Genomic DNA, 23,674 nt, shown 5'->3' on the forward strand with positions numbered 1-23,674 from the left:
GTGTATTAGATCTGTAGGCCACATATGCAGTATATTAAATTCACTTAGTAGACAGATAATTATGTTTCCATGTAAAAGCCATTACAAATAATAAATAAATATATGTAAGACAAATAATGTGCCAGGATTATGCAGATAATTCATATTTAATTCAGTAGTTGCTTCACTGCTAACAAATAATGATGAACAGACCATTATAGGTTCTCCACCATGATGCATTTACTTTATTCAAATAATTTCCCACACATATACATGTCTGAACTTTTCAATTAATTTCAGCCTAAGGCACTCAAAGCAGGTAATGCATGTTACCAGGTAGACTTGAAAATAAATCTAGCTTATCTCATTTCCTTTCTCATTGCAGTCGTTATCCTGAGGAAGCATCAAAATGTCACTGTTGTAAGAGAAATTAGGTTAGTAGTTGCTCTCTCTTCATGTACCCTTCTCAGAGCAAGGGATAGGTTTGAAGGTCAGTTCAGTGTTCTCCATCAGTACAAAATCGTATCTGCACAGCTGCAACCTACAGAAGGAGAAAAAGAAAAAAAAATTGCACAACAGAAAAAGTTTACATTAACAGAAAAATATTCCCTTATTTGAATTATTAAACCTCCAGTATTCACCAGCTCTCAGAGATGGTACTCAGAGCAAGAAGTGTCTTCTTGTCTGAGTTTATACCCTATTTTATGCATCCCTAGAATAGTTTTGCCAGACTGAGAAAAACAACCGTACCTCAGCTGGATGGTGCAAAGTGGCAGGAGTAAGTGTATCACACTAGTCTTAAGTATGAATATGCAACATTTCCTCCATTACAGCTATTAATCTGAATTCAGAACTTCTCTTTAGCACCATGGCACAAAATCTGCACAATTCCTGTTAACACTGGGCCTGAATAATTTACTTTAAGTTCTCTAGGTAGGAAAGTGTTTCTGCTTTCGTTTCACAGAGGAAAGTAGAAAATTACAACATAGTATTTCTCTTTCCCTTGCAACGACATCATGTGTGAGAAAGTTTAATGCAAGAGAGTAGTTTGTCTTCTAAACACCTAGAAAACCCAAAAACTGCTATAATACTACACAAACACATAAAGAGGTCACAAAGGGAATCATGGATACACAAAATCTCACTTTTTTTGAGGTCGAAATAGATGCAACACCTTTTAGGGCAGAGGCAGGTCACAGTTCTGTTCTTCATGCACTACTATAGATGAATTGTGAGAGATGTTTTGAACCAGAAAGTGACTGCTATACCCTCTGATGGCATCTCTAAGGGCATACAAGCTATGATACATACCTATTTTATTTAAAATTATCTTCTCTGTTGCTCTGAACTCACAGATGTGGTTATACCACACAATACCCAGCCTCAGCCTGGGATGTAACATATAGTAAAATAGAATTTCATCCAATCTTTCATCAACAATTCGTTTTGATTTGAATTTAATGGTTTACTATTATATTATTTTTGTAGTATTATTTTTATCTAGCCACAGGGGACAAAATACCTAGACAAACCATAGTGATGAATTATAGAAATAAAAGCATATGGCTTCCAACATATTGTATCTCATTTGAAGTGCAATCCATCTCAGCTTGTGGTTATTGAGTACCAAGAATGCCTTACAGGAGAGCAGCCCTGAGCAAGGAGCAAAGTGCTAATAATGTTTTAGTTGGGTGAGGCTTTCATAATCCCTCACCCCACGTGGCTTCTCTGCTGTCTGCTAAAACACATGGGCATTCCACACTCTCTTGTAAAAAAGAGGTATTAATAAAGTCTTTCTTTATTATCACTGCTCTTGTTTTGGTTAAAAACCCAAAGGTGTCTGGGCTAAGCATCTTTGAGACATTCAGCTTCCCCATTAATTGAGTTTGAATTGACTGACAGGATCATGAGCTCTTTGGTACAGCTGGCATCTGGACATGCACAGGGTTAGCAAAGCTTTCCAGTTTCATGGGAGAGCAGAAATGATTTATCTCAGAATCCAGAAGAGTATGAAAATTATATGTATCTTTTAGCACTTCCAAATTCACACACCATCTGTGTGGATAGTGGATAGTCAGCCTAGCAGACAATTGTCAGTGACATTCCCCAAACTCCCAGTTTGCTATTAACCCAGATCTGGGGAGACAGAGAATCCTATTGTCTTTTATCCCTGCACCTGTTCCCTGGTTTTTACCTATGACTTTCTTTTGAATAATTTAAATATTTTCAATGTAATTTCGAGTTGATCATGCTGTATTCAAGTAATTGCTGTAATTACATGAAGCTAAGGTAAACACAGGTAATTATAATTACAAAGAGCAATTATGTAATTATGCCAACCAATAGCGTTGTAACATCTGCATTTAAATTGCCTTCACATTCTGATTCAATACACTATTTTTCATTACTATCTAAAAGTATCTAACATGCTGACACAACTGCAATCTGATGAGGCTCCATATGTAGAACTTCAGTGGATCCTATATTAAAGTGTATCAAGTGCATTTTACTTTTAAACTAACAAGAGTGAGACCAACAGGAATGAAAACTCAAACCCAATCAGGGCTGTTCACTGAAAACCTTTCTTATTTGCTAGATCATTATCTGAAGAAGTCCCAAATGCTGACAGCCTTACACGAAATATATCTTCTGATTTATCACCATTAGGCTGAGAAGTAAAATTGAAATGTGATTTAGAACTTGGACTATCTCTCATCACCAAATGCTTTTAAATAAAATCATGCCAGTTCACTGAGAGCTTTAGACTTATGACCTTCAACAAGTCAATAAAGTCAAGTATATGTACCTTCTGGAGTACTATTTTGATTAGTGAGTGTTTTGTTTCTTCCTAAGTCTCTCCCATCCACCTCCTTCCCTTTCTCCGTAAATACAAAATAGTAGATTAATATAACAAGGTTTCATAATTTTTACAAAGTATCCATACCCAATTCCTACTAGATTATTATGACACACCACATCAGAAAGACTTAAATATAATACCTCAATATATTCTCACTCATTACTTGCTTGATAAACGTTTTTAGGTTTTTATTTTAAATTCTTCCTTGAATCTTCCATTCATAAGAAACAAATTAACAACTCTCAAATAAAGTACTCTTGCTACTCATGGATATTTCTTACCTGTTCCATGTAATATGCTATTTTCACAAGATGCAAATATAAAATTTAATCGCTAGTGCTACTGTACAAGTGACTCTGGAGATTTAAAAAATGAACATATGGTAATACTGCTGAAGTTTTCTAAACCAGAAATAATAAAAGATCAAGTAAAAAAAGAATAATTTTAAGTGTAAGCAGATATAGACTGTGTTCTGGCCTCAGAAGGTCTTTACCTTCAGCAACAAGACCAAAAAACCTGTTCCAATCATGCAGTAACTGAAGGGTTCCATTTCGTACCTGAGTGTGAAAAGCTGTGTGCAGACACACGAGTAAAATCAGAAAAGTGCTTAATAGGATTTATCTTATGGGGAAGAAGTTGCCAATGCAGGTGTGAGTCAGGCTGGTCCTTGAGAGCACGCTGTGAGCAGAGAGCAGCAGCAGCACGCAGTGACAAGCAGCATGTGGGACATCTGCAAGTACAGGGGTGCTGTGCACTAAATGTTAATGTACAGAGCAGCTCTGCCACAGCACAAATCTGATCATCAGGAGGCTGAGAAGAACATTCATGCACTTAGGAATATGCAATTAGAAAACAATCAGTACAGGGAAATACACTTTACTGAGGATGTATCCCAAGCAGTTTGGTTGATACTCAACTTTAATACACAACAAACACTTACCTTTCTGGATTATTAAGAGATTTCAGGGTCATCTGGAGAATCCTAAGCTTGTGTTTTGGGCCTATTAAAGTCTTCGTAGAAAAGGTCAAGGAAATTTTTGATATTTTTTCAATGTCTTGGTAAAATCCAGTTAGTATTTTGACTCTCTTGTATTGCTGAAATGTTGAAGCTTCACTATAGAAAAATATTATTTCTAGTCAGGTTTTTGTTAGCTGAGTAATATTCATTGTTGCTAAGCATTATTATTGAGATCAGAAATCTTTCAAGATTTATCAGCTTTGAGCATTCAGAACAAGGACAGCTAGAGCTGGATTCAATCCAGTTCCATGCAAGGACCTGGGAAAGGACCATTTCGGTATTAGAAGCATTGCCTCTCACAATGAGCCATATCCAGGAAAAGGTGCCATGGACAGGTGTTAACAACCTCATGATACTTTTTCAACTGACAAGTTAACGAGTTAAAAGGTTTAGGAAACTCAGAAAATTAGTCCTATAAAGTGGAAAAAAGTTTTAAAGACAAAGCACAACATACCTATTCATCTCTGATTCTACTGTGTTTCCAGCATGGTCTGTTATTTTAACTTTAATGAAACCTCTCCTGTTGCTTTTATTCCAGGTAGTAATGTCCAGTAAGTAGTTGTACACTGCAAAAAGAAATAGAAAATCATGAAAGTCAAAGAATGACCTCAACAGGATACAGTTGTTATTATCACCCTGTTAAAAGTATTCACTGGATGATGCAAGGAATAGTGACTCTTTACTTTTAACCTACCAACTCAAAGGAGAATAAGAAAGCTATTGACAGAAATTATTTCTGTATAATTAGTGTATTGTTTCCTCCAGTTCTTGCATGGACAGGATGTGCATCAGAAAGCTATCACCAAAGTTACCATGAAGAGTTTGACCTACCTAAGGAAAAACTACAAAATCAAGCCCTAACTAGCACCTTCAGGTTTTGGCAAAGAGGGGATATTTTTTCTGCATTGGCAGAAGCTTTATGTATGAGCAAAGTGGGCAGTTACTTAGGTGAGCTGGTTAATCAGAAGGTAAAAGCTGAAAGCATTCCCATGCCTTGCTTGGCAGGACAGGTCCTCCAAACAGCCTTCCCTCAGAGAAGTCAACCTGCCAAAACCTCTGTGTGGATTCTAGGAAAAAGTCTAGGGAAGCCTGAGGAAGAGAAGAGCTTTCTTAAACTCCATCCCTAGATCCCCCTGCTCTGGAAGGACTACAGCCTCAGGAAAACAGGCTGGGTACATGGGCAGGAGCTGACCTGCTCCACTATGCCCTCAGAGACCTGTCCTGGCCTTCTGCCACACTTCTGTAAACATCAAAAATACTGTAACTGTGCTATGACTATCCAGAGGAAACACATCTTTACTGCTCCCACAGTACATACAATTATTTTTTTTTTGGCATGTTGCTTTTTAACATTCTCTCCTAAAAGACCAAGCCTCACATTGTATGAAAAGCTTGTCCTGCTCAGGCTTACTGTTGCTCTCCTTTTTAAGACCTCTTGTTTATTCTGTTTCCTCAGGTTACCAAATATCTAAGGTAATTTAATTAATCAATACTCTCTTTTTCAGACTGGTTTAGTAGAATAATTTTACTTCTTGACCTTGTATTTATGCTGTCATTACAATATTTCCCGTTCTGTTCCATGGGCATCCTCCTATGTCTGATAATATTTCTCCCCCTCTTTTCTGTCTTCTACCACCCCCATCCAGGAATATTTCTTATCCTTCAGCAATGTACTCTTTCTTTCCCCCACCAGGATTCTACCTGGTTATATTTCTAATGAATGCCCAAGTTTTAATATGTATAAGAGTGAAAGCAAAGCTGTATTTTTCTGTGGGTAGAATGAATCAGGAGTCAGACCTAGCAGCCTGTGCAGCCTTGAGAGCAAAGCCCAAGCAGACAGGAGCAAGGGAGAAGAGTAGTAGGAGGTTTGGGATGAGCTGAAAGACACACAGAATAGGAATTATTTTACATAAATTTTATGTAAAAAATGTATGTAAAATCCATCACATCTTCATTCACCTCTGCTCTCTCCTTTGGAAAAAACAGTGACATAAATAAGCATGAATAATACTGTGTGTCCCTCACAAAACTTGTCAAGATGATGGAAAAAGCTAGGGGAAAAACCTAATTTCACATGAGCTTCTTGTAAGCCTATCCCCATGCCCCAAATCAAAGAACCTTAAGCATAACCAATTAGAAGCGTGTGCTAACACTTGCTTATGGTGGTAAAGTCTTTTAATACAAACAGAAATTGGATGAGAATCTAAACTGGACCTCTACGCGGATAGGTAGATGTCTAAACTGTTGCAGCTAAAGCCCATGCCTGGAGAGTTCTTTCCCATAGAGTATAACCCTGAAGCCACCAGCTAAGTTTTCCCTCCACTGTTTTACTTCTGGGGAGCCATGGAATACCTTTAGTTGACTGTAGGGTGACCTCCTCTTTGTGTGGAACACAGAGGGGTCCCTTTTTTGACCCCCACCCAGGGCAGTCTCGCTTCCCATTTCTGCTCTCTGAAAATGGCAGCATTGATCTCACCTAAGCAGGTTCTCTCAGACCACCTTTTTCCCTGTCACTTGAGTCCCATTTTCTGCCTTTCTTCTTCCTCTTGGCAGTCCATCCCATTACTTTTAAAGTCACATTTCTCAGTTCATATAGGGCTACTTACTCTTCTGCCACAATCCTCCTTTCTCTTCTTCCTCCAGTCTATGAGATGCCCCTTAGCTAATGTTTTTTACACCATTTTACAAAGTGGTTAACTACTAACTTTCTACTTCTAACACACTTTCACTCCAGATCACCTAACAAACAACAGCCATAACTTTTTGTAAAGAGTTTTATATGTGTGTATTCAGTCACTCACTGCAGAATGGGTCTTGGTCCGAGGTATCAAAATAAGCTCTCGTTGGTGAATTTTTTGCCATTAACCATTTTTTCCATCTATCAACATGATAACCTGAAATCCAAAGTTTAAATATTTCATTTAGGAAAATCATGATACACTTATAATTGCAAAAAAAGAATCTAATACAAAGTGAAAAATTTGGCTTCAATTTTCTTATATATTCTCTGAGAAAGAAAATTGACTTGGAAAATACAGGAACCACTTGAGTATAACAGAATGTATTATGCAAGTATTTCATTCCTCTAATATATTAGTATCACTAAAATTGTCGTTTTATATCTATTTATTATAGAGTCCTTATTCTAAAAAATAATGCTTACAGAGCTAATAAAAACAAATCCAAAAAAAGTAGCCCACATATTTGCAGAGAACAGATACAGAACAGCTTTCCTTTATTTTCTCCCTACTATAAGGTCCTGTTATGGCTGGGTTTTATTATGAAATAGTATATAGATCCATTTATGTTTTTTCTTTGAACCTGATCTAACTAAGGTAGGGTGCACATCCTGGTGTAAGGATGTTAAAAAAAAAAGAAAAATTACAAACTGAAAGTTAGCTTCTAATTAAGTATCTTTGAAATTTCATTCTTAAGAAAACCCTGTCAACTAGAAAATGCTCACACTATTGTAGATCTTTTCAAACTATCCCCAGATCCTCTCTAAGAGCAATAAACCCCTCAAACAACTAAACCCCATTCCAAATCAGAACTTGATTCCAAAGAACCACAGGATCCCTAAGGTTGCTACAAACTTTATTATTCCTAAATAAAAGCCACAGGTACTCTAGGGGTCATAACACACTTTGGAAGCCTGAAATGATGAACTAAGTAGAAGCAGTCTCTCTGTAGAGAGGGTGAAAATCTGTGAACCCACTTCAGTCTGGAAAGCATAATGATCAAAGATTAGGAACATTCAGCACCTGTGCCTAACAGAGATAACTATAAAGTAGACAAAGCCATGAACTTTAAACTACTTTAACTGTTGGCAGCTCTGGATGTGATCAGGCTCTACATGATCCTACAGATCACTGGAATAGCCCCAGGAAGAGTGGGTCTAGATTTCCTAAAAAATCTCATCCAGCCCAGAGCAAATATTGTAACACTTACCCAGTACTGGACAGGACATCGGCTGGAAAGCATCACAATCAACACATTTTCCTCTCTTATAATCCAAGTAAGACTCACAAGGATATGTTATTATGTCACACTTTCTTTTCAAAGATGATAAGAAGAGGAAAACAGCTCTTTGATGGTCACACTTAAAAAACTGAATTCCTTCAGGAAAGAAAAAAAATTAATATGTAATCATTTTTATTAATGAAGAAAAAGCGTTATAAAAGTAGAATCATAGAATGGTTTGTGTTGCAAGGGCCTTTAAAAATCATCTCATTCCAACCTCCCTGCCTTGGGCAGAGACACCTTCCACTAGGCTGTGTTGCTCCAAACCTCATCCAACCTGGCCTTGGACACATCCAGGGATGGGACATCCACAACTTCGCTGGCCAACCTGTACCAGTGCCTCATCACCCTCACAGTGAAGAGTTTCTTCCTAATATCTAATCTAAACCTTTCCCCTTTTCAGTTTGAAAGCCCCTTTTACCCACACCAGTGCAGCTTGCAAGAGCTGCTGGAACCTGGCCAGTTCCTGGAAGGTCTCTTAGCTGTTATTTGGGTTTCTCTGACTCCAGGAATCCCCTGCTCAGCCTGACTGGTTCTCAGCCCACCCAGAATTTACTGTAGCTACCACTGCTGTTGCCACTCACCTCTCCTACTCAAGTAATCCCATTTCCCTGAGTCATTCTTAGTTAGCCATGCTTTTACTCCCTGGTTAGTTGAACACCAAGTGTAAAGAGGGGATGCACACACAAGAAGAAGAAACTGGAAACTATTTTGAATATTATAGACACTGATAAAAGTCTACAGGGTTTTATTTGTAAGAAATAGTCTGCTAAATCCTATCAAACTTACAGAGTTTTTTGTTAAAAAGCATGAGTCTGAGTTACAGTTTGCCTTGTATTCAGTGCAGACAGCTTTGGCACAAAAATTACCGTGAGGAACTCTTCAGGGATTCTTCTCCCTAGTTGTCTGGGGTAATAAATTCCTTTCTCTCCTAACAAAACAAACTATGAGAATTATACAGATGAAGATGATGCTGAGTCTTAAGGGATTCTCCCATGCACGCAGACACACAAGGGGAAGCCCTGTGCCTTTGCAGCTGCTCTAATTGGTAGCAGCACTGTGTGGCTTAGTTATCAGAATCATATACAGAAACAGACATATCCAAAAAGAGTAAACAAAAACAATGGGCAGCAACCTTGCCTAAGATTTATACAAGTTGAACTGAGTAACATTCTGCATCAAAAGGTCTTTTCTTAAAACACTTCCCATCCTAGAGCCTAAAGGACCTGTCCAAAGCCTAGGTCATCACTGCTGACCAGGAGGAACCTAAGACAGAGTGAAGACTTGCAAACCTTGCCTTCCATGTCATATGCAAGTGATCCAGTCCAAACTTGGTCACAAACATGTTTCCCCATGCCTAGCCTATATAAAACCACAGAAATGTAATGATCACTACATGCAGAGTGTGTATATAATATAATAACATAATTCCACCATACCCACATTAATGATATGGTGGAATATGTATGCCTATAGGAAGATTCATATTAAAAAAAAAAAAAGAGTAAAGTGTTTTTGTTATTTCTCATTTGCTGAGTTGGGATGAAAAGAAAGATTGCAATGGTCTCAGCTCCTTTATTTCCCAATATGTGCAGTGTACATTCAATTCAATTTAACCTTTTTTTGATTTGATCTCAAGGGCTTTTCATTAATTAAATACATTTTTATTTACCACTGAAAACTGTGTTTGGACAACCAGGCTGATCTGTTCCTCCATTCGGATAGAAGTCAATGGTTCCTAAAGGTTTCTTGAAACCTAGTGCTAGAGTAAAAACATCATGAATCAAAAAACCATAAGCAGAATTACAAAGTCAATTAATTGTCATTACATTTACTACAAAGTAACATGGAAGCCTTAAAGAAAATTTTTGTGATTACACCATTCTTTATTTCTGTAAATCAAAGGCATATTATGAGTTAAAATCCAAAGGTTTTTTCTTTTTAAGAAAAATTATGCATAAGTAAAAATGCTATACACAAATGTATACAAATTTGTGTAAGATTCCTACTGTCACAACAGGGAAAGAACAGAAGCAGCTGTAGCAGAAACATTATTTACACAAAGAAATGTATGAAATTCATGTTCTCTCCAGCAACCAAAATCCTTTCACAATGCAATTTTCATTAGAGTAAGATTTTTCATTTTTTGCACGTTGGATTCTGAAGTACTCTAATACAAGCAGTATATCAAAGTAGAAAAATCTCTATCTGTCCTATAAAAGTAAGCAAGATTCCATAAGTATATATAATATTTAATTCAATCTAACCTACCTTCATTTTTACCATACATTTATCCTTATTTACAAAATCAGAACATTGCAAAAAATGGTATTTTACAGCTTCACATATAAATTTGTATAGTAAAATGCTTAATTTTTAATATTATTAAAGAAACTGATATGAAGCTAGTAATAATGTGACAAGTGTGGTAGATTTGAACGGTTTACTTATGGTTTTGAGGAAAAAATTAAACCAGATTAAAGCATGGATAAAGCAGATTTTACAATGTTCTTCATTTTAACCCTACAGTAACATGATTTAGGATTTTAAGCAGTGGCTCTGCAGTGTACTAACATGGCACAGCTGAGACTGGCTGTCTCAGAAGTGATTAATTCAGTGATAATCACGTGCTTACAGCCTCTGTGTTCACACACATTAGAACAGCAAAAGAATATGAACGGTGACACAAAATACACTTCTGCAGCACTTTTTGGGTGTTACTGAAATATCTTATCCCTTCTCTTTTGCTTTCCTGCCTTTCCTCAAGCTGAAAAAGGAAAGTTAGGGTTGTGTCATTACCATCAGTATCTGAATGAATTACATCAACAAACTGTGCATCAGAACGATCCAGTCTCCCATCTGGTGGCTCGTGCGTGAATGAAGGGCCCGCTGGATCAAGACCTAAATGAAAACAACACTAACATTGTAAATCTTGGCCTCTGTTCCTCTACAGATATATAAAATACTAACATTTGAGCACTATTCATCAATGACTTCATTTTCCTGGCATAAAAATGAAAATAAAACCCAGCACAGTTCTTCTCTTCAACTCACTAAGCAAAGCAAAGGTTCCTGTGGCAAGACTGATCAGCCCATGTCTGTTAATTTCTCTCTCTTCCTCATTAGCTGTGCTCATCTCCCATTTATCCAGATTAACATAAACCAACAGCATGAGGATTCAAATCAGGACAATTAATTTTGTCCTTTTCCCCAGAAAATACCATACCTATTAGGCACTTCATAACAATGAAATGCACAATATAACTGCTCTCACTGCCAGAACGCAACTATTCAGAAACTCAGGTAGCACAGCATTTCACTTAAGTGGCATTTAGATGCAGCACTCAATTTTCATTTGAGAGACTAGAGGTAAACAGGTTGGAAAATTTAATCTGTAATTTATGTCCTGAAGGCAGACTTTCACAATTTCCTGAACTTCTGCCAGGGATATGTTTCTCCTCGTGTATGTTATTAAATAGTCAGTTCTAATTTGTCAGTATTTCAGTGCTAGCATCCATGTGATTTGCAGCTATGGCAACATAAGGTACAATAGAATATGTGTATTGGGATTAAAAAAACTTACCTGTAATTCTTCCAAGTTTGCCATTATACCTCTGGCCAACAAAACCAGCTACATGAGCCCCAAGACTAACTCCAATCATATACACAGAGTCAAGAGAAGCTCCATGCTCCTATCATGGGAAAAAAAACACCAAAGCCACAACCATACACAGAGTTAACTGAACAGAAATCAGTAGACTGATTTAGTTTTCATTTTTTGTCACTACTCTCAGTTATATTTCTAACTTTCTAACTGTAAAAACAAATGGAAATTACAAAGTTCTTTTCAGTATGCAATTCTGTATTAGTTATAAGTGTAGTAATTGTGAAATTCTTTAACTAGTAAAATGTAAAAAGGAAGCTTGAGTCACATTTCTCCTGAAATGTCACACAAGTTAGAAGGGGAGCAGGGGAGGAAGAGGAAGACGTTTATCAGATTTAAGAAAGATGAACCAAAACTGTGAATTAGGAAAAAAAAAAATCTTCCCCTACTGTATCCTTCCAATAAAATAAATTACAAGCATAGTACCATTAACTAATACTTATGCCACACAACTGATGAATGATGGTGCCAAACACACAACTGCAGGGAAGCCTTAAAATGTCTGTTCTACAAACCAGGCAGTATTAAAACAAAACAAAACAAAACAAAACAAACAACAACAACAACAAAAAGTATTGAATTCTGAAACAATATCATTGTACCTGTTGGAATCCCTGTAAAATGATGGGATGACACACAGCATCTGGCATATTAATATGCCAGAAAATTAAGAAAGGCCTCCCAACAGCTTGTAAGTGTGAAAGTCATGACGACTTGCACATGGTGTTATTGTTCTACCAGGCAAATCTATAACCAGCAAATAACCTAACATCTGCATCATGAAGTTTGCAAAATACACCTTTATAGCTAACTCTGGATTGGATACTGTTCTTACAGTCCTTTTTTTTTTTTTTAAATTCCATATCAGTAAATTTACTGGCATAATTACAAATTGTTATCTCTCTATCTAGTCCCAGAGGACAGATTCTGGTAGGCTTTCTCTTCTTTCACCTCAGCCTTTCTCAAAATGTTTGGGTTTTTGCTCAAATTCCACATGAATCTTTTCTTACAGCACAGAAATGAAAATTTCTGATAATGGCTGAGAAAAGAAGTGGTGAGAATGGAAGAAAGCACATGATAAACAGCACAAACAAGATGATAATGTTTTGTTCATTTGATCAAGCAAAAAGTCAAAAGCCCAGTTAAGACCACTGGCATCAACTATTGCTTCAGCAACTTCCTCTAGAGTCAAGAAGTTTATATAATTTTGGAATTAATATTTCTACCTCTGTTACTGTTTTCATTTTCATTTAAATGAAATTTAATTATATTAGATTAATAGTAACAAGACTAGTGCAATGCCTTTGTAAAATTTGAATGCTGCATATTATTTGAATATCTCTCCCTTTACCTCCCCACTGGTGCATTCATTTTCTCTAGAAGACCTAAAACTTCCAACTGGCTAAAGAAATTAGATACACTCTCAGACACATTTCAGTGAAATGGAAATAAGAACTCTGGTGAAGTTAGAGATATGCAGTAATAACAGCATGTAAATTCAGTAAAAACTTCTATAAAGAAATACCATTTGATACTGCTTACTGGACTTCTTTTTAGACATATTTTAAATATCCGTTCCCACTTAAACTAGTCTCTTGAAACTTCTTCAGAACAGACACAACACTCTGCCTTACCAGCATCTGATCAATATAGTTCTTCAGTATTTCTGCAACTTTTCTGCAGTTTTCAACAGCAGCCATGTAATTCACAGTTGTAGCACCACGATTCCAGTCAACTATAATGAGATTAATATCCTCTGAAGACAGTAAAAGATCCCTCATGTCACCCAGCCATGCTGGAGGAGACCCCGTTGGTCTGAAGCCATGAATAACGAAGACAATTCTCTTGGCTGTATTGAAGTACTCAGATGAGGTAAGATTGTGCTCAATGAGTCTCTCAGAACAATTTGGATTTTCCTTGGTGTATAGGAGTAGCTGCACTCGGAGTTCTGTTCCAGACAAAGCATTGCCTATATTAAGATCTGTAAATTCAGGACATTTTTGCTCCTCATCTGAAAAAGATGAAAATGTTATTGTCATTTGATGAGTCAGAAGAGTTGAAATACCATCTCCTCACTTTTCATATTTTGTAAGATGAAAGTGAAGAACTTCCATTTTCTTCACTCCAGAGCTTTGGAATGAGGTGACAAAAAGTGCACTGGACAACAAGTAGCCACAGTTTAACTACTGACTCTGCAGATACCACTATGCTCCTCTCAACCCTTCAAATACAGAATTATTCTAATTATTCAGAACAATATATTTTCTCCATATAGATAAAAATTAGTCGTAAGTGTTGACAAGATCATTTACTTCACCATCAAATTTAGGTTCTCAGAATTTTTTCACCACTGGGGTGTTGTATAAACAGGAAGACTGGTGTGGTTATTTCTTCCTCTTTGAGCCATAGTGGCAGAGCTGCCAATCCTTAAACCTTAATTTTTTGACCTATCAATAAGAAACAGCTGCCTGACAACATGGGGATGAACCAGAGCCCTTTCCTAGTTTTGGATTGCTATAAGAGCACCATTACCAAGAAACAAGAAAGGAAGAAACAAAGGATTCTGTTCTGAGTTTGAAAAAACAAGACTCTAATGTCCATGTACATAATGGCACAAGCCAAACTGCAGTATTGGGCATTTCTGTCTGTACTCAGATAGTTGGGGTGTACAAGGTTAAACTGTAGATCAGTCAACAAGCAGGTGAAGATTTTCAAGAAAGTCTAAAAAGACTTAATTTCCCCCCTGTCTGGTGGTCAACAACAAAAGTTAACCCCTTTAGAAGTACCCTTTGACTGCTGAGGTCACATTGTGTGGATAAATCAACTTCAGGTCTTGGCACAACACCGACTCCTGTCACAGTTCTTCTCTAAGGCTTCTTCATCTTCACTATGGTGTTACCTGGCTTTTGGCCAAAGAAATTTAGGCCAATCTCTTGACTTCCAGTGGGCTACGTTACTTTACACAAAGCTTTTGTCTGTCCAATTCTTGATGTCACCTTTCTCAATTCCTCTGTCATTAAAATGCTCCTAAAACAAGTCAACTTCTTAAAAGCAAAAGTCAGAAGAGAAATATTACCTACTCAGTTCCTTAAAAAATAATTTAAAAAGTAACCTGAATTTCTCAGAATTTTTGAGTCACAAGTTCTAGCTCTTCTCCTTTTCCCAGCTCTTCTCCTTTTCCCAGCAAACACATAGCAGGCAGAACCAAATCCACCACATCTCAGAAGGACAGTGAGCCTGCACCAGCCTATAAAGCTCTGAAGGGCAAGTGCAGGTGGCTTACAAGGTATCTGAAAAATGTGTTCAGTACTATAGTTCAGATCTAAGCAAAGCTAAACGATGTGAATTATGGCGCTGGGAGTGCAGTAAAGACACTAAAGACACTAATACACTGATTTAGGGAACTAGACCAATCACCTCAAATGCCATACCATGTATCTACAATGACTAGAATGATCATCTCTGGACTAGACATCACAAAAAATAATGGATATATGCAAGCCAGACCAGGCCTGAAGTTTTAAAGAGTGTTAAAAATAGCCTCAAACTGCCTGCCTCAAATCAACCAAACAACAGTTTCATGCCTATCGTCACCTTATGACAATAAGTGCAATGATCAGGTGTGAGAAAAGGTGCAATTACTTACATTTCAAAATAAATATCACTGTTCTCCTCATTTAGACACTGAGAAATTTAAGTAACTTTTACTGAAATTACTGGACAGGTTATTAAGTAACTAATGAGACATGAAGGCAATTAATTTCATTGCCTGAACTTATCCAAACGATGTTCTGAAACTGAGAGCTGTTCAGCTGCAGTGGCCTTGAACTGAATGAAAACGATAATCAAGAACCTGGTAAAATGTCATACATGTGACATGATATGAGATGTTACCATAATGTGTCACATTTGATCTCTAGTTTTCATATAGTTATATATGATGGTAAAACTGAAATATAAATTCTATTACCTTAATGTCATCTAGAAAGCTAAAATTAAAACCAATCACTTAATTACAGTTTTGCTACTTGGATTCAAAGTATTATTAAAACTCTTTCAATTTTGCCTAGTGTTGTCCTTAAAAAGATGTTTAATCACTGATCCTTATAATTTACCCCTTTGTATCTAACATATAAAAGATTAATGCTAAAATATTGCTCTATCTCCATTTAAATATCTTGATTTTTTTTAATCACTTGATTGGTAGAAATAAAAATTACTTCTTCTAAAGCCAGTGAAATGACAGTGAGATAAACTAGACAGAGTCTGGTCCAGAGGAGTGAGAAATCTATCACAAGGAAATTATTTGAACTGACAAAACTTATTTACTAGCTTTCAGAAGTCACAGGGAAGCAATTTATTTACTTATGGTGGAGAAATGACAGAAATTATTTGAAAAGTAAACAGAAAAAAAAGAAAATATAGTATCTTTACTGTGGAATTACATAAGTACTAGATTTATATATTTCGTACTTTGAATTGTTTAGTGGGGAGTCACTGAGGAAGGTTTTTCAAATTCTTATATCTGACTGAATGCTGGAAGGAATAGCCAGGTGCCCTTTGAGAGTACTGGAGTACTCACAGTATTTGTATTTGTACAATCAGAACATCCACGCAGGCACTGGGCTGTGACACATGCAGTTTAAGTTAATAGATAATTTTAATATTCCTGCTTAGGCTTGTAAGCAATTTAAGTATCTTCTGTGGTTGAAAAGGGGAAAATCTTAAGTCTTTTATGTAACTAAATTTTGCTATTTAAAAGCATAACACATAACTCAAAAACCTTTCCACCTGTCAAACCAACAACAAACAATTAACTCATATTAGTATATTAAGACTGTTTCACAATTATGTCTGCTTTGTACAAAGTGCACATACCTGGCTGTGCCTGGGCAAAGTCCAGCCAGAGATAAAGTATCAGGCTTTGGCGTTGTTCTATTTACTTTAAAATGAAAACCTATGTCTCAGTTCCAAAGTGATTGAAATTTCTTTACAAATCATCTGCTCCATTAGGCATAATTCAAAAGGTTTAATCTTAATCTTTTGGCCAATTTGAATCAAGGAAGTTTCGGGTTTTTTAATGTTTGATTGAAGCCAAGATTGCAAATAAGCTAATGGTTCTTACCTGATTTCACCCAATATATCAGAGAGATGAAGAAACACAGTTTCAGCATGTGGAAATGGAGAAAAGCAGTATGGAATATCCACAGACAAGTGACAAATTGAGTGTTTCCTTACGCTGGATTTCTAACACAACTGCATGACACTAACGAAGTGAAGAAAGTAAAGCTGTTGTCAAGCTTCTGCAATTCATGACTCCTCCTATTGAATGACTTCAGTAGGTAGGGTGGTTTCCTTAAGGGTTGTGACTGATTTTTAATCTGTTTCCCTCTCTGGCTATCAGCAGATTTTACATGTAAGCAATCAATGTTTATATATTACTGACAACTCCTACGTGCATGGAATTTTGGAAACGGAGTAACCAGTGGTGCATCACATTAGACACCCACTGTGTCTCTTTTTTTAAGTGTGTCACTGAACTTAAGTGTGACACTGAGATGGGCAAAAGGAACTTAGAATAAAAAGTCATACTGGTGACAGAAACATTTTTTCATGAGAACTTGAAAATAATTCTGGTAACTGTATCTCCATGGATTATTTTTGCACAAAATTATCTTCTGAGATTTTTCCACAGATTCATTCTCTAATCTGACTTCAGAGAAAGTCTGTCAAAGCAGACAAATCTCACGCAGACATTGATTTGCTGTGTGTTTTGGCTGTCATTTAACTTCAATCCCTCTGTATCCCAGCTACAAAACAAATGAAGAAATATTTATTTTTCTGAAGCTCATTTATTTACAAATCAATTCCCTGGGTAAATACAAGGGGTCAGACTGCAGGTTTTTGAAGTTTGTGGTGAGGCAAAGAGGCAGATGAACCCTGCATTATTTATGTACAAAGTTTTTTGCCTGTATCTGGCCCCAATTATTTTCAGTGCAGGAGAAAGAAAAACATACCACAACCATTCAAATATGGGTGCTTCGAAACATATAGTCTAGATCCACTTCTTCTTTTCCTTTTTTTCTTTTTTTTTTTTTTCCTTCCACAACAGTTAAGGGTGTGGGTGTGCATATGTGTTTCGTTACTTAATTTTGAGTGATCTGTCTCTCCAGCTGGCTTTATGAATCTGAGCAGTTCAGCAGAGCTGTGCTGCACACGCCTCTGCATTGCATAGCCTTTATGGGGTCTCTTCAAGAGATTTCCTGCTTTGAATGCAGCCACAAGGAGAAAAAGATGCAGTATATCTGCTGGTATGAAAATCTACTCAGCTCAACAAGTGATATCTTATTGCTGTTTTGTTTTAATTTCTCAAATACGTCACTTTATTTGGAGTAAAGTTCACTATGGCAGGTCCTGTAATTCATTTGTATTTCCTCTTGGTCTCAAATCTTTGGCACTTTGCCAAACTATTACCATAAAACCACAGCCCTACTGACACTATGTATTGCTTAGAATAAGTAATGGTGCAAAGTCACTCTGGCTCTTTCCCTTCCCCACGTTTTAAATACAGATTATTTTTACAACAAAAATTTAGTGTGCCCAAGCAGCCACCAGTCAGGCAGCCTCAGGATGCACTCTGTATACAGTACACATTCATAAACCATTTAAAGCATGGAGAGATCACCACCACTAAAACCCAGCTGGTAACAGCCCCAGTAAAGCATCCACTGTGCTTATCCAAGACCCAATCACCTAGTCTTAGAAGAAAATCTAAACATACATGCCTTAGATGTACCTAATGCCACTAGTTGTGCATAAACTGCTGAAACTCGTTCCTTTACACAGAAATGGGGAAAAGAAAGGAAATTTTAAGTTACCTCTTGAACTGAAAAGTGAAATAAGCCCAGCTCACAGCTACATATAATAGAGTGCCACCCATGTTGATATAACTCCCTCAAGAAACTCTTTCAAAGCCCTCTGAAATCAGTGTCAGGATAGGACTCCATTACCAAATCAACACCCAGAAAGTTTAGTGGTATTAGTCAGGATACTGAACTGTGGTGAACTGTTGTATGACCAGGGAACTTTGCTCACCCACGGTGGCACTTGTGCCACAGAGAAACTCATAAATCTCCACTTATAAATCTCACTGCAGTTTCTACTGACACCCCACTGTCAGGTAGATCCTTCACGGTGACTCTGAGTTTCAGGTACACTCTCACAGACAGATGCAACACTCTCAAAGCTCAGCCATTCCCCATCCTGCTTTGCTGTGTTGTTGCTATGCCCACTGCTTTTCTCACAAGTATACGCTCCTTCTCACACTGAAGCTCAGAGTTATCTGCTGCCAAAAATGCCTTATTTTGCAAACAGGTGGAGGATGCTGGCACTGCCTTTTGAGGGCTTTTACTGTCCCCACAGTGCTCAGGACCACCAGAGCAGCAACTCCTGAATGAACCCCAGTGCTTTTTGGGGGAGCCCAGTTTGTCAGTTATTAAAAACTACTCAAGACTGGCCAAGTACTCAATCTGAAAAAAAATATATATAAAACTTCATTTTATTACAGTCCAAGATTGCTATGGCTTATAGGTAAGAGAATGGCACTATTACAGTTTAGCCCCCAAAAGTTTTTGATAAAATAACAGCCAAAAACATTACAGTGTCGTTTTCAAGATTAAGATCAAATTCTTACACAAGCCTTGATATGCTGGTCTGTGGTCACATGCAAATAGTATTTCCCCTTAAAACCTTCTCTCTACACCCAAGGATTTCGTAGTCTTGGGAAATCCCATTCTCAGAAAAACTCTCTTACAACTCAAGCCACTTCTACAGAAAAATTCTTCACTAACCACTAAGCTTAAGAGAGCTGCTCCCTTTCAGGCAAGAGGAAATCATTCCCATCTTTTGCAATGCAGTATGTTTAACTATGAAAATAAACTGTCTAAGCATTATAAACAGAAAAACTCTGACATGGTGGAAGAAATATGAAACTCATCATTTACTCTACACTGAGGCTTGTCATTCCTGTAAATTCATAATCCCTTTCTAAATAGACTCAACAAGTTGGTAACTAATCATCCATTAGAAAATATGGGCACTGAGGCAAAAAACACCATCTGCACTTTGGCAAATGAATTATTTAATATTTATTTTTCACATTGTTGTCATCAGGAGGACTACTGAAAGTGCACTTCTTTGTAAAATAACACTTAAAAAATATATAATGAACGTTGAATGCATGCACATGCTTGAAACCCGTTTGTAGCAACCATGCAACCGTGGGTTATAAGGCAGGTGTAACTTCAGCTTTAAAGACAGCAATCACATTCCAGAAATTTTTAATTATTGAGGAATGTACAACATCCAACACCGTACATGTGTATTTTATTAGTAACAATCAGAATGCTTTACCATGCTGATGACTGAAACACTCGAGGGTTCTAAAGGTTTCGGAAGCATCTGCCACCCAGCCTTTCTCCAGCAGCTGCAGCCCCTGCCTGCCCCCCAGGGTGGCACCGTGAGGAGCACAGTTTCCCAGCCCCATTTTCACATGGTTTTGTGGTTTCCTGCTAGTTCTCCACTGCTTGCTTTCTGTTTCACACAGAGGAGAAGCAAATGCCCTGTGGCACACGCACTTCTTCCCAGGGCCATGTGTCTGTGTAATTCACCCTTCCGCTGCTAGGCCTGACAACAACAACATTTTCCACCCACCAGCAAGGGAAACGCTGGAATGTAAAATTCAATAGAGCACCTTAAAATGTTGAAGTGCTCCCACAGGGCTCACACCCACTCACACATTGCTCTTTTCTGACCTATTTCTATATTTGGACTATGTATGTTGTATGAATTGCTATGGACTGTAGGAATAAGCCGGGCACCAGCTGTGTTGTTCCAAGTTCAAACCTGTAAAAACACTATACCTTGTTGGAACGCCTTGTTCCACATTGACTTTAAAATTAGTTAAAGCAGGTTTAAAAAAATTGCAGATAGGTAAGCCTTTGCACTAACTATAGGCACAGATGTTACAAATGTTTATAAAACACATTGATGAAGAAATGAAAGAAATGTCATGTTTGGTTACCTTACACAAGGGCTAACTGGCAGTTTAATCCTAAATCAGATTGTGCCTCTGTTCTAACTTCGCCATGAAGAAAAATTGTCTCCTTTTCCAACTATGGTAGTTGTAATTAAGTAGATCAGGCTTATTTTCAAACATTCTGTGCTATTTTACAGTTTGTCAGTCTTTTAATTGTATAAGCCATAATACATGAAAAATTAAACTCTTCAGAACTTCCTCTTCACAGAGTTAACAATCAAGTTTCTATTTCTCTAGAGGCACCCTTTTTTAGCACAGCAGCACATAGTATAGAGTCCACTGAGTCAACAATTTCTTCATTATCAGATGACTCAACCAATGCCTTCAAATTTATCCTTTTCTCCTTATCAGAATCAAGCTGCAAATGTTAAGACTGCACAGAGTCTCCCTGAATTGGCCCTGCCACATTCAGGTGAATGTGAAGTGCACCTGGTGAATGAAAGGCCCTCTGAAAGAACAAGAAAATGGCTAAATTGTGACAATGACATTAGTATTGAAGATACCAACAGGAGACAAGGAGAGAATGGCCAAAACCACAAGGAGTGCAAAGCCAAGAAAAATACACACTAATGCTGGATAACTGGATTAATCTTTTTGTTTTCTATTTTTACTTGAGGGAAATGGTCATCTTTGAAACTTTATTCAAAAAGGAATGTTAAAGATTCATATTATTTTTGAAATGTGTTACGCATAGAATCATAGAATATGCTGAGCTGGAAGGGACCCATCAGGATTATCGAGTCCAGATCCTGACCCTGCACAGGACAACAGAATCCCACCCTGTGCCTGAGAGCGTTGTCCAAACCCTCCTTTAAGTCTGTCATGCTTGGTGCTGTGACCATTTCCACGTGGAGCCTGTTCCAGTGCTCAACCACCCTCTGGGCGGAGAACCTTATCCTGATATCCAGCCTAAACCTCCGCTGACACAGTTTCAGAATATTCCCTCGGGTGCTGTCACAGGTCACCAGAGCCCAGTAAAAACCGCGGTTTATGCGCTCAGTCACAAGACGCTTGGGCTGGAATCCCGGCCGCGGACACGGATGATGCTGATGCCGATGCCGATCCAGCGCCGCCCTCCCCGCTCTCCCCTTCCCTCCTCCGGCGGGCGGGGCGGCCGCTGTGGGATCCAGGGCCGCCGTGGGAGCCATGGCCGCCTCCCGAGGGAAGCGGGGCGGCTCCTACGAGAGGCTGAGCCCCACGGGCACGGAGGTGACGGGGCTGGCGCGGGGTCCGGGCGGGGAGGGGGTTCTGGGGCTGGGGGGGACCCCGAGCGGCCACCGCCTCCCACGGCCGCCTCCTGCCCGCCCGGAGCTCGGGTGGGGTTCGTGCCGGGGCTGCGTCCAAGAACCGCGGCTGATGTGTCCTGGGAGGATGGGGGTTGTGTCCTTTGGATGGAGCTCTGCCACGGATAGGAACGGGCGCAGGATTTAAGCAGGGAATGCTTGTGACCAGGGCTTGCGCCTTGTGTAAACACTCCGTGCTGCACCAGCAGGTCTGTGTTTGTCGGTGTAGGGCTCTTTGTCCCGTGGTTGTTCTTTGGTTTTTGTTGGTTTGTTTTTTTTTTTTTTTTTTCCCTCGGCTTGTCTTGTAATCATTCGGGTTTTTAGCTGAAAGCACAAGAAAAACTTCTGTGGAAAGAGACAGAGGAGCCCCGGGCAGGTCCCGGTTGTGTCGGTGGGTGTCCCACGGCATCTGCCGGAAAGGGATGCAACTGCGTCCTCGGTCAGGAATTACTTAAGGAGGTAACTGCCGAGGGACAGAATTCACTCCCTGGGTGTGCTGAAGTCATTCCTGGGTGTGGATAAACATTCCTCGGGAAATACGGGAGAGTTCGTGTATTTGTTTGCCTTTGTTACACTTATCTCCAGCTCACTGTGAAATTGGCAGCAGCGCACAAGGCTCGTACTCTTCGTATTTTTGTGTGCATGTTAGCAGTGCTTAATCTCTTAGGGTCTGAAAGGAGCCTGCTGTCCTATTTAGGTTTTAGCAGTTAATAACCATTAATAACTACGTTTTCAAAAGGAAAAAAAAAAAAACAAAAACAAACCCACAGGATTTTAACGATAAATATTTAAGGAAGGTTTGCTTGTTTCACACGTGGGATGGAACAATATGTCAGGTTGGAAGGTGCCCGTAAAGGATGATCAAGTTGGAAGGAACCCATAAGGATCATCAAATCCAACTCCTGTATTTTACTGTTAGTGTGAGGGTACTCTAGGGTATGTGTAAACAGTGTGAGATCAAGCTGAAGTGGTGGCTAATGTCCTCTTACAGCCAGTTAAGTTGTATTAATTCGTGAGACTGTAGATCTCTTTCATTCTTCATACCTGGTGTTAGAGTGTATTGGTGCAAGAAGGCGACAGGCAAAAAAAAGTCTATGTAGAGGCCTTATTATAGGTCAGAATGAAATAACTTCTGAAAACTACATATTTAGTAAAGAAATTTAAAAAAAAAGCCACCAACTTTTTCTTCATGCTTTCAAGTATCACTGAAATGTTTTCCCTTGTTCTTTTTTTGAACAGAAATACAACACTGAAGAGAATGTTTTTTTCTTCAGTAAATTGACATATTCCTGGTTTAGCAGGTGAGAATTTAATAAACTGCTTGTTGCTGTTCACTGATACTCAGAGAACTGAAGACTGTGCACTTACTTTCCAGAATATCATTCTGTCTTGAGCCTAAGATTGCTATTAGATTTTTGTAGAAAAATCAAAGTTTGCAACACATAGAGGTCATATTCAAATCTCTATTGTTTATACATAATAACAGGGATTTTATACATTATCTAATGGCATTATTGAAAACATTTTGAAAACTGAACACATTGTTCTTTGTCACAGCAGATAATACTTTTAGACAAGGGGATATAAAAGGCCAGATTAAACTATCCTTCTTTATTTGTTATCCTTTTTTATTTATTACCCGTCTGTGTAAAGTTTGGCAATATACAAATAAGATTTCCTTTATATGGATGTGATCAACTATATGTGGTGATCATCTATCTGAATCTCCAGAAACAAATATTCAGCAGTGCAT

General features: G+C 38.2%; 2 protein-coding genes across 3 annotated transcripts in view; one reads left to right on the plus strand and one right to left on the minus strand.

Annotated features, from left to right (window-relative positions):
- Positions 1–209: 209 nt before the first annotated feature.
- On the minus strand, positions 210–16,806 carry LIPI (lipase I). 2 transcript variants are annotated; one of them, XM_050333804.1, is made up of 10 exons: positions 16,667–16,806; positions 13,176–13,552; positions 11,461–11,569; positions 10,677–10,778; positions 9,550–9,639; positions 7,806–7,973; positions 6,659–6,751; positions 4,312–4,423; positions 3,780–3,953; positions 210–520 (listed from the first exon to the last, which is right to left on the minus strand). In XM_050333804.1, exons 1-10 carry the CDS (start codon positions 16,713–16,715, stop codon positions 433–435), a joined length of 1,362 nt encoding a protein of 453 aa, XP_050189761.1. In that variant the 5' UTR covers positions 16,716–16,806; the 3' UTR covers positions 210–432. The 2 variants fall into 2 exon arrangements, with proteins under 2 accessions (XP_050189761.1, XP_050189762.1); XM_050333805.1 differs by lacking the exon at positions 3,780–3,953.
- A 4,797-nt stretch (positions 16,807–21,603) lies between these two features.
- The window catches only part of LOC126649540 (multidrug resistance-associated protein 1-like), a 33,625-nt gene continuing 31,554 nt past the window's right edge, over positions 21,604–23,674 (plus strand). The window contains 2 exon segments of the mRNA XM_050333789.1: positions 21,604–21,847; positions 23,161–23,222. Of these exon segments, the coding sequence (XP_050189746.1) occupies positions 21,785–21,847; positions 23,161–23,222 (125 nt within the window). The 5' untranslated portion in view covers positions 21,604–21,784.

The sequence above is a fragment of the Myiozetetes cayanensis genome, unplaced genomic scaffold (genome assembly GCF_022539395.1).
Source record: "Myiozetetes cayanensis isolate MyiCay16 unplaced genomic scaffold, myiCay2020 scf5-8, whole genome shotgun sequence".
Taxonomy (NCBI): domain Eukaryota; kingdom Metazoa; phylum Chordata; class Aves; order Passeriformes; family Tyrannidae; genus Myiozetetes; species Myiozetetes cayanensis.